We start from the raw sequence: 12240 nt of genomic DNA on the forward strand, positions 1-12240 counted from the left end.
TGTTCCATCTCAAATCTCTTCCCTTTATTTCTAAAATTCTTGAAAAAATAGTGTCTGTTCAACTCCATGCTTTTCTACCCTTAACTGTCTTTATGAACCTTTCCAGTCTGGTTTTCGCCCCTCCAAGTACTGAAACTGCCCTTAAAAAATCACCAATGATCTCCTCACAGCTGCTGATTCCGACTCATCTCCATCCTCATCCTCCTCGATCTCAGTCGGCCTTTGATACCATTTCTCACTCCATTCTCCTCAATAGACTTTCTTCCCCGGCATCTCTCACACCCCTCTTGACGGGTTCCGCTCATATCTCTCCGACCGCACTCAGTTTATTCAACTCAAATCTTTCACATCCCACCCTTCCCTGTTACTACTGGCGTCCCTCAGGTTCAGTTCTTGGCCCCCTCCTTTTTCATCACCTACCTACTCCCCTTGCAAATCTCCGCAATTCAACATTCATTTTCATTGTTACGCAGATGACACCCAGCTCTACTTATCCAGCAAACCCACCTCCTCCGTCCCCCCCTTGTCCCTTACTAACTGCTTACTTGAAATAAAAGCTGGTTCACCTCAAACTTCCTTAAACTAAACAGTGATAAACCGAACTCCTCCTCGTAGCCACCAAGTCCACCTATCCAAATCAATAGTTTCTCTCTACCAATCGACAACTCCTTGGTCTCCCCTTCCCCTCAGGTCAAGAGTCTGGCGTCATCCTCGATTCCTCCCTCTCCTTTCAGTCCCACTAAATAATATCTGCCGGTCTGCATACTTCCACCATACCAACATAAACCGCCTCCGACCGTCCCTTACCCCCACACTGCCTCCATATTTTCCACAGCCTCGTCACCTCCCGCCTGACTACTGTACTCTCTCCTTTTTGCCTTCCTCAAAAATCCCTCCATAAACTTCAACTTCTTCCTACAGCAGCTCGTGTCATCACCAGAACCCCCTCATCATCATATACCCCGGTTCTTCAGCAGCTCCATTGGCTCCCGGTTCATTCAGAATACAATTTAATCCTTCTCCTACTTTCAAAGCCATCCATAACCTTGCCCCTCCTATCTATCAGAACTCCTACACATGCCGTCCCCTCCCGTCCCTCAGTCTCCTCCTCTATCCACCTCACTGTCCCCCATGCTCGACTCATCACCGTGGGGACCAGAGCCTTCAGCCGCTCTGCTCCCCAGCTCTGGAACTCACTCCCACCCGACCTCCGCACATCAACTCTCTCCCTCTGTTCAAAACTAGACTAAAAACCCATCTGTTCCAGCTCGCTTATCTGTAAATACACTGTTCCTGTTTGCTGTTTTGTTGTGTTGTGTTGTTGTTGGTTTTGTTTGTTGTTGTTTTGTTTGTTGTGTTTGTGGTGGTGGTGTTTATTACTACTGTATATATATATATATATATAACAACGTGTCGCAATAACTGCAGTAGCATTATACATTTTCCGTTTTTAGCAGGATTTTTAGACTTTCAGACCTAAAATATATTACCCACAATGCCCCGCTCACCTGCAAGTGTAGCTGAGGTTGCGTCTGACGCTCCTCTTGAAGAAGCTCTTGCAGCCCTCGCACGTGAACACGCCGTAATGTTTCCCGCTGGATTTGTCCCCGCACACCACGCAGTCCACCACGCACGACTTGTCATCGTCTCCGGCCTCCATGTCGCTGCCTCCCCCCTGGGGAGAGCCGTCTTCCTCCTCCCCCCTCAGGTAGCTCTTGTCCCCCAGGCCGTTGGTGCCCCCATTGGGATCTCCCCAGCCCCCACTCACCATGGCCATCGCTTGGTTACCGAACCACGGCAGAAGAAAACGGGACAGGCAGCCGAGATGTCTGGCTGCTGTCAAGGTAACGTAAATAAAAAATAAAAAGCCCACAGAGTGTCTCTCCCTCGCCTGGAGAGAATTAGTAGTTTCCGCTTGCCTGTGCTCTCGTGTGTCAAATAGGACCCTTGGATTTTTTTTTAGAGCATATAATAACACAACTGAGCAAATCAAAAGTCCTCAGGCTAAACAAGCAGATGTCATGGAGAAAGAAAATAGGCTAAAGCGTCGAGGAGGAGGGTGTTTGGCAGAAAACTCTCCTCCCACTCCACTATGACCTGGAAACAGTCTAAGTGGCAACTTTTAGTTTTGCGTGCCTGTGGATTTCAATTCCCCCCATCCCACCCACTTTCTTCTCTTCTCCTCCAACTTGTAGTCCCCGTGTGTTTTGTGTTGGGTTTTTAGTCCTTTTATTATTTGGACCGATTCCTGAGATGGATAAAAGGGAGTCAATGAGTCAAACATACAGTGCACATTAGCACTCCTAAAAGAGAGCAATGGCAGAAAAGATTAGCAGGCAAATGACATGAGGTGACCAACAACCGCTAGCTAGCACACAGCTCTACTCCCCCAGCTCTGTCTCTGTAGCAATAGTAATGGCTGAAAAAGGACCTCGGTGTAGCTAGCCTTAGCACATGCCTGGAGAGGCTGTGACCACCCCTCTTAAAGCACCCCTCACGCTTAATTTGTCTTTGCTCGATACTAGTTATCCCTCATAAGGCAGCTGTCTACCGAAAGACATACCTCTAAATGCTTCTAGAAATGACGTCGAGCTTACCTCGGTGTTAATGTGCTGTATCTCACTGGAAAATAAATCCTTTTCTAGCTCTAGACCTTCCTTCCATCCAGCGAGACTGAGAGTGCAGACACAGCTCTCCTATTCGGCTGTAATGCTCTCAGCGGCTGTAGCATTGTGACCCACAATGAAGACATCCCGCATCATGCCAAAACAAGTTGACGTCCACACAACAACAGCATCACTTTTATGTGGCCGTGGGGGGGGGGGGCTTCTTTCTTCGAGGCACCGCCGGGCTGCAGAGGCAGCAGACGAGGCGACGCGGGCCGCCTGCGCTCACCTCCAAAATGCACAAATACGAATAGAGCCTCAACACAAGGAAGTGATATCTCTCTCTCTCTCTCTCTCTCTCTCGCGCTCTTCACTGTTTGTTGGAGCACGAGAGCTCGGTTGTGACGGTATCCTGCGTGCCACTTCCTTCCCAAAACAAAACAACAACACAAAAAATTGAAGAAGGCAGGAGAGCGTCCGTGTGCTCAGCCCTCCATGGTTCCTGTGGTCGCTCTCCAGGCACTCATGCGGTCTTCTCTCCTCCGGCCTTTTGTCAGTGCTTGCCCACCAAGAACTAATGACTTGTGGCCTAGCCCTGTGTGCTGCTTTTCGTCCGTGTGTGTGGCTGTCTAAAGCCTTTTCCTATGGTTCAGGCGAACAGGAGGTGGGGGTGGAAGGGACGGTGCTGCTCCCCCCCCCTCGTTTTCTCTCTCAGGCTTCAGAGTCCACAAATCATATCATGATTGAAGAAAATGGCCACAGACGGAGACAGGCTGGATTTCTCAGCGTTGGCTCTTTTTTTTTTCTTCTTTTTTCCCTCCTCGCCCCTCTTTCCCCTTGTCTGTTTTCATCCAACCTATTTGTGTGTTTGAGAGAGAGATCATGCAAAGCGAGGGAGGGAGGGAGTGTGTGTGCAGAGGGGGAGGGGGCCGCTTGTGTGTGTGTGTGTGTGTGTGTGTGTGTGTTCCCAGGGATTTGACACTGCTATTCAAGCCCTGTGGTTTCCATGGTGCTGGCTGCCTTATATGGCCAATGGAGTCAAAGAAAAAAGAGAGTAGGCTGTGTGGGGCAACAAACACACACACACACACACACAGGAAGTATGTGGAGGATCTCTCTCCTCAGAGATGCAGAGAGCATGACCCCATGGCTTCAAAAAACACCCCGACAATACCAGATTACCCTGAAGCCCTGCAACAAATACAAGCAATCCAAGCCCCTGCCTGGCCTTTGTCTTTTAAAAAGCAATTAAATGTTGCGTAGACAGTTTCAACATTGCAGTACACGATTAAAGAAGCTGTGCAAAGCAGCAGAGAGGTGAGCTTTAAGCTTTATTTCTCAAAGGGAGGATATATCGTTCCCACTCAAATAACACACTTTGATCTTGCATACGTGCGAGCAGCCCTCTTAAGAACAGCTTATTGTGCTGGAAATAAAGGTTACTGTTTTTTTTTTTGTTGCTCATTTGCTCAAGGCCCTCTGTCTCTCAGCGCTTTGTGGAGCACACAGTGATTTGTGTTACCCAGAGAGGTCAAACCGACTTTCACACCCCTGGCACGCTAAAAAGCCCCGGGTCAAATGCAGATAAAGAGAAGAGGATGCACAGCAGCCGCGGATAAGAGCTGAAAGAGACGAGTGACGAATCTGCTTGTAAATGTGCAGCTCCTTGGGGTTAAAGTGGGGGTTGCAGTTGGAGATATGACAAGATGAGAGTGCCAGTCTCCCGAGGGATTCACTATATGCAACTTGTTGTCTTATCTAGAGAGCGTTTACAGGCATTCTTTGTCCCCGCCTTGCACCACAACACACACTTTTATGGCATTCCTAGATCTAAACCCAGCTTTACCCCCTGAAGGTGTTTGTGTGTGTTTGTGTGTGTTTGTGTGGGTGTCAGTCATTGTGTGGCTAATAGGTCACCAGAGGGTTTTGTGTGTGTGAGAGAGAGAGAGAGAGAGTGTGTGTGTGTGTGTGTGTTAATTTGAATGAAAGTTCCCTTAATTAGACCACTGTGACTGCTTATTGTCACTTCTTGTGTTGGGGGAGATTAGTAGGCTTGTCAAATAAAGGGGGCTTGTAAAGGTTTGTGTGTGTTTGGATGAGATATCCACAGAGCTGTTAATCAGTAGTTTTGTACATTAAAACAGGCAATTTGAGTAACTTAAAAAAAAAAAATATATATATATATATTTTGCGTCAATTAGTAGATGTCCTCTCCGTGTTAATTCCACTCTTACTTCTTGAGTCACTTTTCTGTGTTAATGAATATGTTATCACATCACCTAGTTTTACTGGTCACTGATGGCTGTGCCAAAAGCAACCCTATCAGACAAGTGGTAACATCCACATTGACCTTTATTTTAGACTTTTAGTGTTTTTTTTTTGCTACCCAGCAACAACAGGCTGGCCCAATCTTATCCCTCTCGGGCCCAGTGCTCCTGTGGATTTCAACCCCTGGATACTGGACTTCTTCTATGTCGTCATACATGTCGATTTAGCCACACCAAACTGCAGCAGAATATAAACAATTAGTAATCGACATAAAATATGCATTCAAACAGACAGATGTACAAACATTCTAAAGAAAATATCAAATAATAAATGACAGATTTAAAGATAACAGATACTGTACATGCCTATTGTTTCCACTTCAGTATGTGTTCGTTTGAGAGATAACACGGGGGGGGGGCAGGAGTGACGTGACCTTTGAACCGACTGTCAGGAATGTGTTTGCACCACCCAACGAGGAATTCAGAAGAAGTGCAAGACTGCAAAAAAAACCTGTCTCCCACTGCCACTCCACAGATATACAGTATTACAAACACACAAACATTTGACAGTAAAGCAGTCCAACAGATTTTAATAGCAACGTTGAGTTCCCAAGCTGTATTTAGATTAATAATAAAGGGTCAGGTTTCCCAAATCACACTAGCACTTAAAGTAAAATTTTACATTGCGTGCTGTTGTATTGTGTACTGTAGTACCACACTAGGCCACTAGTGATGATTTTCATGGTGGCTGACTCTGCCACTTATAATTTTACTACCATAAAATTCTCAAATGGCACATGTATGAGTATGTTCATGTTAAATAAATAACATTTTATAATAACAATTTTTTTTTTTTTTAGGGTTCTTGGTGAACGTAATACAACTTTTTTTCCTGCCACATGGCATTGCTTTATCATTGATTACATTCCACTTTGCAACACAGTTATACAACAGATACTTTATTTATGGATAATGATTGATTTCAATATCGTTGGTAGTATGGTTCATTGACTTGGTGGAATGAGACATAAGAATAATGATATGGTTGACAAGTTGTTAATGTTAATGTAACTCTTGGTGGGTCACATAAGATTATGACACTGCTTAACACGCTCCTTTATTTTTAGTATGATTATTTTGACCACAGTTAACCACTCTGGGCTAACCCGCGAATTCATCGGTAACTTTAACTGTACAGATAGACAACTAATTTAATGGTAATTTAGCTAGCTAGCATACACCTGTCTTCTGCCTCAGTCTCCCGGTGCTGCAAGGCTTCAGTCGGGATGAGAACTGACAACAGCCCCGAGGACACATCCACAGTCAGCCCCCAGCCAGCTAGCAACCATCCACTATCATTACAGCCCCGACCCGGGGACACATCTACAGTCACCCCCCAAGCCAGCTAGCAAACACCCACTATCATTACAGCCCCGACCCGGGACACCATCACATTCACCCCCAGCCATCTAGCAACCACCCCACCATTACAGCCCCACCCGGGACACATCCACAGTCAGCCCCCAGCCAGCTAAACCATCCCTATCATTACAGCCCCGACCCGGGGACACATCCACAGTCCACCCCCAGCCCTAGAAACATCCACTATCATTACAGACCGGGACACATCACAGTAACCCCCAGCCAGCTACAACCATCCACTATCTTACACGCCGCAACCCGGGGACACATCCACAGTCAGCCCCCGCCAGCTAGAAACCATCCACTATCATTACAACTCCGGCCGGACACATTCACACTCAGCCCCCAGCCAGCTAGAAACCATCCACTATCATTACAACTCCGGCCGGGACACATCCACGTCAGCCCCCGCCAGCTACAACCATCCACTCTATACAGCCCAAACCCGGGACACATCACAGTCACCCCCAGCCAGCTAGAAACCATCCACTATCATTACAGCCAGGAACACATCCACGTCAGCCCCCACCAGCTACAACCATCCACTATCATTACAGCCCTGACCCGGGACACATTCACAGTCAGCCCCCGCCAGCTAGAAACCACCACTATCATTACAACTCCGGCGGGGACACATCCACGTCAGCCCCAACCAGCTAGCAACCATCCACTATCATTACACTCCGGCCGGGGACACATCCACAGTCAGCCCCCAGCCAGCTAGCACCATCCACTTCTTACAGCCCGACCCGGGGACACATCCACAGTCAGCCCCCAGCCAGCTAGACCTCCACTATCATTACAACTCCGCCGGGGACACATTCACAGTCAGCCCCCACCACTAGACACCATCCACTATCATTACAGACACTCCGCCGGGGACACATCCACAGTCAGCCCCCAGCCAGCTAGCAACCATCCACTATAATTACAGCCCAAACCCGGGGACACATCCACAGTCAGCCCCCAGCCAGCTAAAACCATCCACTATCATTACAACCAGGGACACATCCACAGTCAGCCCCCAGCCAGCTAGCAACATCCATATCATTACAGCCCGACCCGGGGCACCATACAGTCAGCCCCCAGCCAGCTAGAAACCATCCACTATCATTACAAACCCGCCGGGACACTCCACACGCAGCCCCCACCAGCTAGCACATCCACTATCATTACAACCCGGCCGGGGACACATCCACAGTCAGCCCCCAGCCAGCTAGCAACCACATCCACTATCATTACAGCCCAAACCGGGGACACATCTACAGTCAGACCCCCAGCCGCTAGCAGTCATCCACTATCATTACAGCCCCAACCCGGGGACACATCACAGTCACACCCCAGCCAGCTAGCAACTACCCACTATCATTACAGCCCCGACCCGGGGACACATCCACAGTAAGCCCCCAGCCAGCTAGCAACCATCCACTATCATTACAGCCCCGACCCGGGGACACATCCACAGTCAGCCCCCAGCCAGCTAGAAACCATCCACTATCATTACAACTCCGGCCGGGGGAAACAGCCACACTCAGCCCCCAACCAGCTAGCAACCATCCACTATCATTCCAGCCCCGACCCGAGGACACATCTACACTAATACTAATAGTAATTTAAAGATGTGGTAGCATTGGTTCTGGATTTAAAGGATAACCCTGGGAGCTGGATGGGGTGTGTCGCGATTTTGGTTTTATTTTCCATATGTTACAGCTCTAGTCTTTATTAAAACAAACCATGACGACCAAACCATGATGACCCCTCTCTCCATATATCTTTGAATCAGTCTGTTACTGTTGTTGAAAACAAGTGAAGGAACTTTCTCAGAGATAATTTTGTAAATATATCCTAGGCTTGTTTCAGATAATTTTCATGTAAACATCTATTGCAGCTATATATTTTCAATCTGGGGAGGAAACCCCGTTTTTGCATTTTAATTTTAATCCCAATCTGTTTTGATAAAATAGATTTTGAAAAGTGGCTTTGACATCAAGCCCACTTTGTAATAAATATATAGGTACATTATATATCGTGTGTCGCCATTCAGCCGAAAAATACAGAAAACTAGTAGAAGATCTCTAGCACAGTAAAATGTATTTTGGTTAAAATCAACAAATAATTGTGATAATTAATCGTGATCTCAATATTGGTCAGAATAATTGTGATTATCCTTCATCATAATCGTGCAGCCTTACCCCACCCCCACCACGTGTTTCAAGTGTCTAAAGTTAGGCCCTGCCTTTCCCTGAGGCATCCCCAGCAACCACTGTAATTCAATCTCAGGGTGTTAGTGTGATCCCTCAACTGCATCAGCATATGGAAAGTAGGTCTTTACTTAAGTAATCATGAGGCAGCCTTCTCGCGTGGGACTGCATTTTTCAGCACGCTCTGATGGCTGTCAAATGTTTAGACTTGCGGTGACAGCTTCACCCTGAGACGAGAGTGACCTGTGACCTTTGAGGAATGGTCAAGCCTGGAAACAAAAACACAGGCCTTTTGTGCGTGTCAAAGGGAAAACATCTGCTGGGCCAAAGACACATTCAGAAGAGGGGGATTAGCTCACAGGGATTTAATGAGCCACCTCTCATGGACCAAATCAGCCACCTCTCATCAAAATGGACCAAATCAGCCATCACGGGAGCATGCAGAAAATCACTATACATCGCATCATTACGACCCTAAATCCCCTTTATTTTACCCAATAATGCCCCAGCTGCCTCTTGGCTCGGCAGGAAAAATTGGTTAAAAAAAAAAAAGAACAGATGAATAAAATATGAAGGAGAATTTCTTTGATGTGAATCCTGGAGTCTTTCTTATCACATCACCACAGGAGTCACAGGTCACAGTCATCCTTTCATTTTTTTTAGCTTGAATTTGAGCCTGAATAAATGATCTGAGAGGATTGCACATCAGAAAGATTCATTTGAACAATTCTGGCTTTGATGTCATCATGCATTGTCATGATAAGTGAGCGTCTGATTTTATTTTTTTTTAACCCCACTGAAGCGCTACAGTACCATTTAAATTCGGCGGATGGGGTATTGCCCCTTCAGGAGCTGGAGCGGCAAAAGATGACAAAAGAAAGCCCATGCAGCTATTTAACACCGTATTGTTTATTTGTCTCTGTTCTGTTTGGTGAACTCAGGTATTTACCATTCTGTCCCCTCTGTATCTCTCATCAGTAACAGAGACCTTTTTCTTCAGGCTAGCCATCCGATATGGCACGCGGCTGTGATATGGGTAACCGGATCCTTAAGAGCAAGTTACCAATTAGACAACCATCTCTGGAGGGAAACCTCAGGGCGTGATCCTACGTCTTATCCAGGCATCGCCATCAGGAAGCTTGTTGTTCTGTCAGGGTATGGGTTTAACAATACAGCATGTAGATGTAGTGAGAAGTGCTGGAGTAAAAAGAAAAAAAATATTATATTATACATAATTATATTAATATATTATAAAAGATTATTTTCCATGCAAGGGAAAGTAGGGGTGCAAACTGCACGGGAGCAGGGGGGGGTGGGTGGGATGGGGTGCTTGGCTCATCTTAATAACACATGAGCTCCCCTGAAAACATTTTGTGGGGTCTCTAAACCATTGACCATGGTATTTTTGCCATGCATTTCTATTTTATTCTGTATCTTTATCATGGATCATGTGTAAAATTAGGAAATTATTGATATATGATTCATGCATGAGGGTGAATTGTCACTAATTCACTTTGATAAAGATACAGGCATGCAGGCTGATCTTGCCATCCCAATCGAAGCTTGGCGGTGCAATATCGAAACCTTCAATCACTTAAGTCCAATTTAGGCTTCTGCGTTAATTCCACGGCGTAGGTGCGTATGTAGATACAGACCCTAGCCTGACTTGCACCCATAGACTGTAAAATATTATTGGACGGAGCATGTGTGACGTAACCCATCGGTTTGTGGAGGTCTGCTGTGAGCCGTCGAGCCCTCCTGGTTGCAGGTGTGACAAGACGAAGCTAATCAGCATCACTCTCTCACTCGCTCTAACACACACTCCCCACACTCACATTTTGGGTCTGGTGTTCTCTTAAAGAGACACGCTAGATCGATGCAGACACCAGCACACAAGTATGAATGTCAGGCCACGTACGTAGGCTACAGCAAAAGCTCTGCGTAGAGCCCCCTCAGAACCATAAATCCCGCTTTAAACTCAAAGATCACAAAAAACAATCTTCCATAGTTCCACCCCGTCTGGCTTGTTGATGCGTGACCCCTCTCATTTGATGTCTTAAGATAACTGAGAAAAGGAGTGTGTGTGTGTGTGATGGCTATCTTTAAAAGTTGATGAGGACTTGATCACCTGTTTGCTCCGTTTGGGATTTGATTTGTGTGTTTATAGGCTGTTTTGCTATTTGACCTATCTGTGTCTTACCAATAAAATATAGTTCAACATACTGCAGAGTATACTGTTGGTCTCTTTGAAGCATGAAAAAACAGCATATTTTTTACAACTCTGTAATAATAAATTAGCGAGAGCCCAGAGTTGTGCAAGAAGAGCAATACCACTGTCATATCTAATATAGAAAACTCATGAAGCTCCAGCCAGGAGACACTTAGCTTTTTTTTTTATCTTAGCTTAGCATAAATACTGGAAACAGGAGGAAATAGCTAGCTTGGCTCAAGCCAAGGTAACAAAAAAGACAACAGGAAGTTGCTGAAAAAGTAATGTTGACCATGCAAATCAATGGCACTTCTGTTTATGTACAATACATAACATGTTAATTAGTGAGCTGTGGAGGTGCTGGGAGGTGGATTTTGTTACCTGTGGACAGAACCAGGCTAGCTGTTGGGCTAAGCTAACTATCTCCATCTTCTCATCTAGATCTTGGCAAGAATGTGAGTAAGGGTATTTCCCAAAATGTCAAACTTATCTCTTTTCTCTTGTTGTATTTGTTAACCATGGTCTGAAACTAGAAATACTTTTACAGCAAGAAAGTAAAAAGGTTATTCAGCCAGATTCTAGGTTAGTTTGCATTTTTTATACATGGAGGACCGTCAGTTTAACAATTCAGGAGCACATTCTGAATGTGGGACTCTGCCTATCAAATATTGAACACAAATAATCAGATCTAAACAGTAAAAGCCATGAATAAGTAAGTAGTAAGTACACATTTGTAACACATTTTTAACATGATGTACACAGGACACAGCTGTTTCCCCCATGTGTTGCCATATTTTTACTCATCATTTATTTCTAAAATCTTCATTCACTAGTACATGTACATGTACATTGTTAAACGGAGCAGGGAGGTCTGCAGTCTGCAGCTATGTAGACCCCTCACTAGGTGGCAGTGTTCCATGACAATTCATAGTGTTACTTTCATATTGAGACTCTCCCTGTGCTGTCAGTCCAAATGCTATACTATAATGTTGTTGTGGTTTGGGGTTTTGTTGGGGGTTATTTTCCCCGTTTGGCCTTCCCTGTGTTTGTTTCTTGGTTTTCTCCCCGGTCCTGTGTGGTTCTGTCTTGTGATTCCCGGTAAGTGTCTGTTTGTTCTACTTCCTGTTATTTTGATAGTCAGCTTCCTGTCTTGTCGTGTCTAGTCTTGTCTAGCTTCACTTTGTTTCTCTGATTGTCCAGCCCCGCCCTAATGTGATCCACCTGATGTCTCACCTGTTCCCCGTTACCTCATTACCTCCTGTATTTAACCCCAGTGTTTCCTTTGTCTCTTGTTGGATCATTCCAGTTTTGTTTGCCTGTTTGCCGTCGTCCTGTGAGCTGTCAACCTTGCCGTCTCCCCGTGTGCTACCTGTTTTGTTTTCCTAGTCGTGCCTTCTTATTCATCTGCCCGCCTGCCTACCTGTGTTCCTCGTCATCCTGCCTGCAGTCCTGTCATTCCCTGTGAGTTTTTCCCCATGCATTTTTCCCTGTGTCCTGCTCACCTTCTACAGTGCCTGCGTTTGGCTGTGGAGTGT

The 12240-nt window shown here is 45.9% G+C and overlaps 1 protein-coding gene across 3 annotated transcripts in view; it reads right to left on the reverse strand.

Moving 5' to 3' along the window:
• The window catches only part of nr2f6a (nuclear receptor subfamily 2, group F, member 6a), a 33992-nt gene extending 30518 nt beyond the window's left edge, over positions 1 to 3474 (reverse strand). Inside the window, exons 1-2 of one of the 3 annotated variants that reach the window (XM_032531466.1) lie at positions 2598 to 3473; positions 1509 to 2248 (exon numbers count right to left, since the gene is read on the reverse strand). In XM_032531466.1, the coding sequence (XP_032387357.1) occupies positions 1509 to 1777 (269 nt within the window). In that variant the 5' untranslated portion in view covers positions 1778 to 2248; positions 2598 to 3473. Of the gene's footprint in view, positions 1 to 1508 lie in introns of all 3 variants that reach the window. The other 2 variants (XM_032531467.1, XM_032531465.1) reach the window with 2 other exon arrangements.
• Between the last annotated feature and the right edge of the window lie 8766 nt (positions 3475 to 12240).

This window comes from Etheostoma spectabile, chromosome 12 (assembly GCF_008692095.1).
Source record: "Etheostoma spectabile isolate EspeVRDwgs_2016 chromosome 12, UIUC_Espe_1.0, whole genome shotgun sequence".
In the NCBI taxonomy this organism is placed as follows: domain Eukaryota; kingdom Metazoa; phylum Chordata; class Actinopteri; order Perciformes; family Percidae; genus Etheostoma; species Etheostoma spectabile.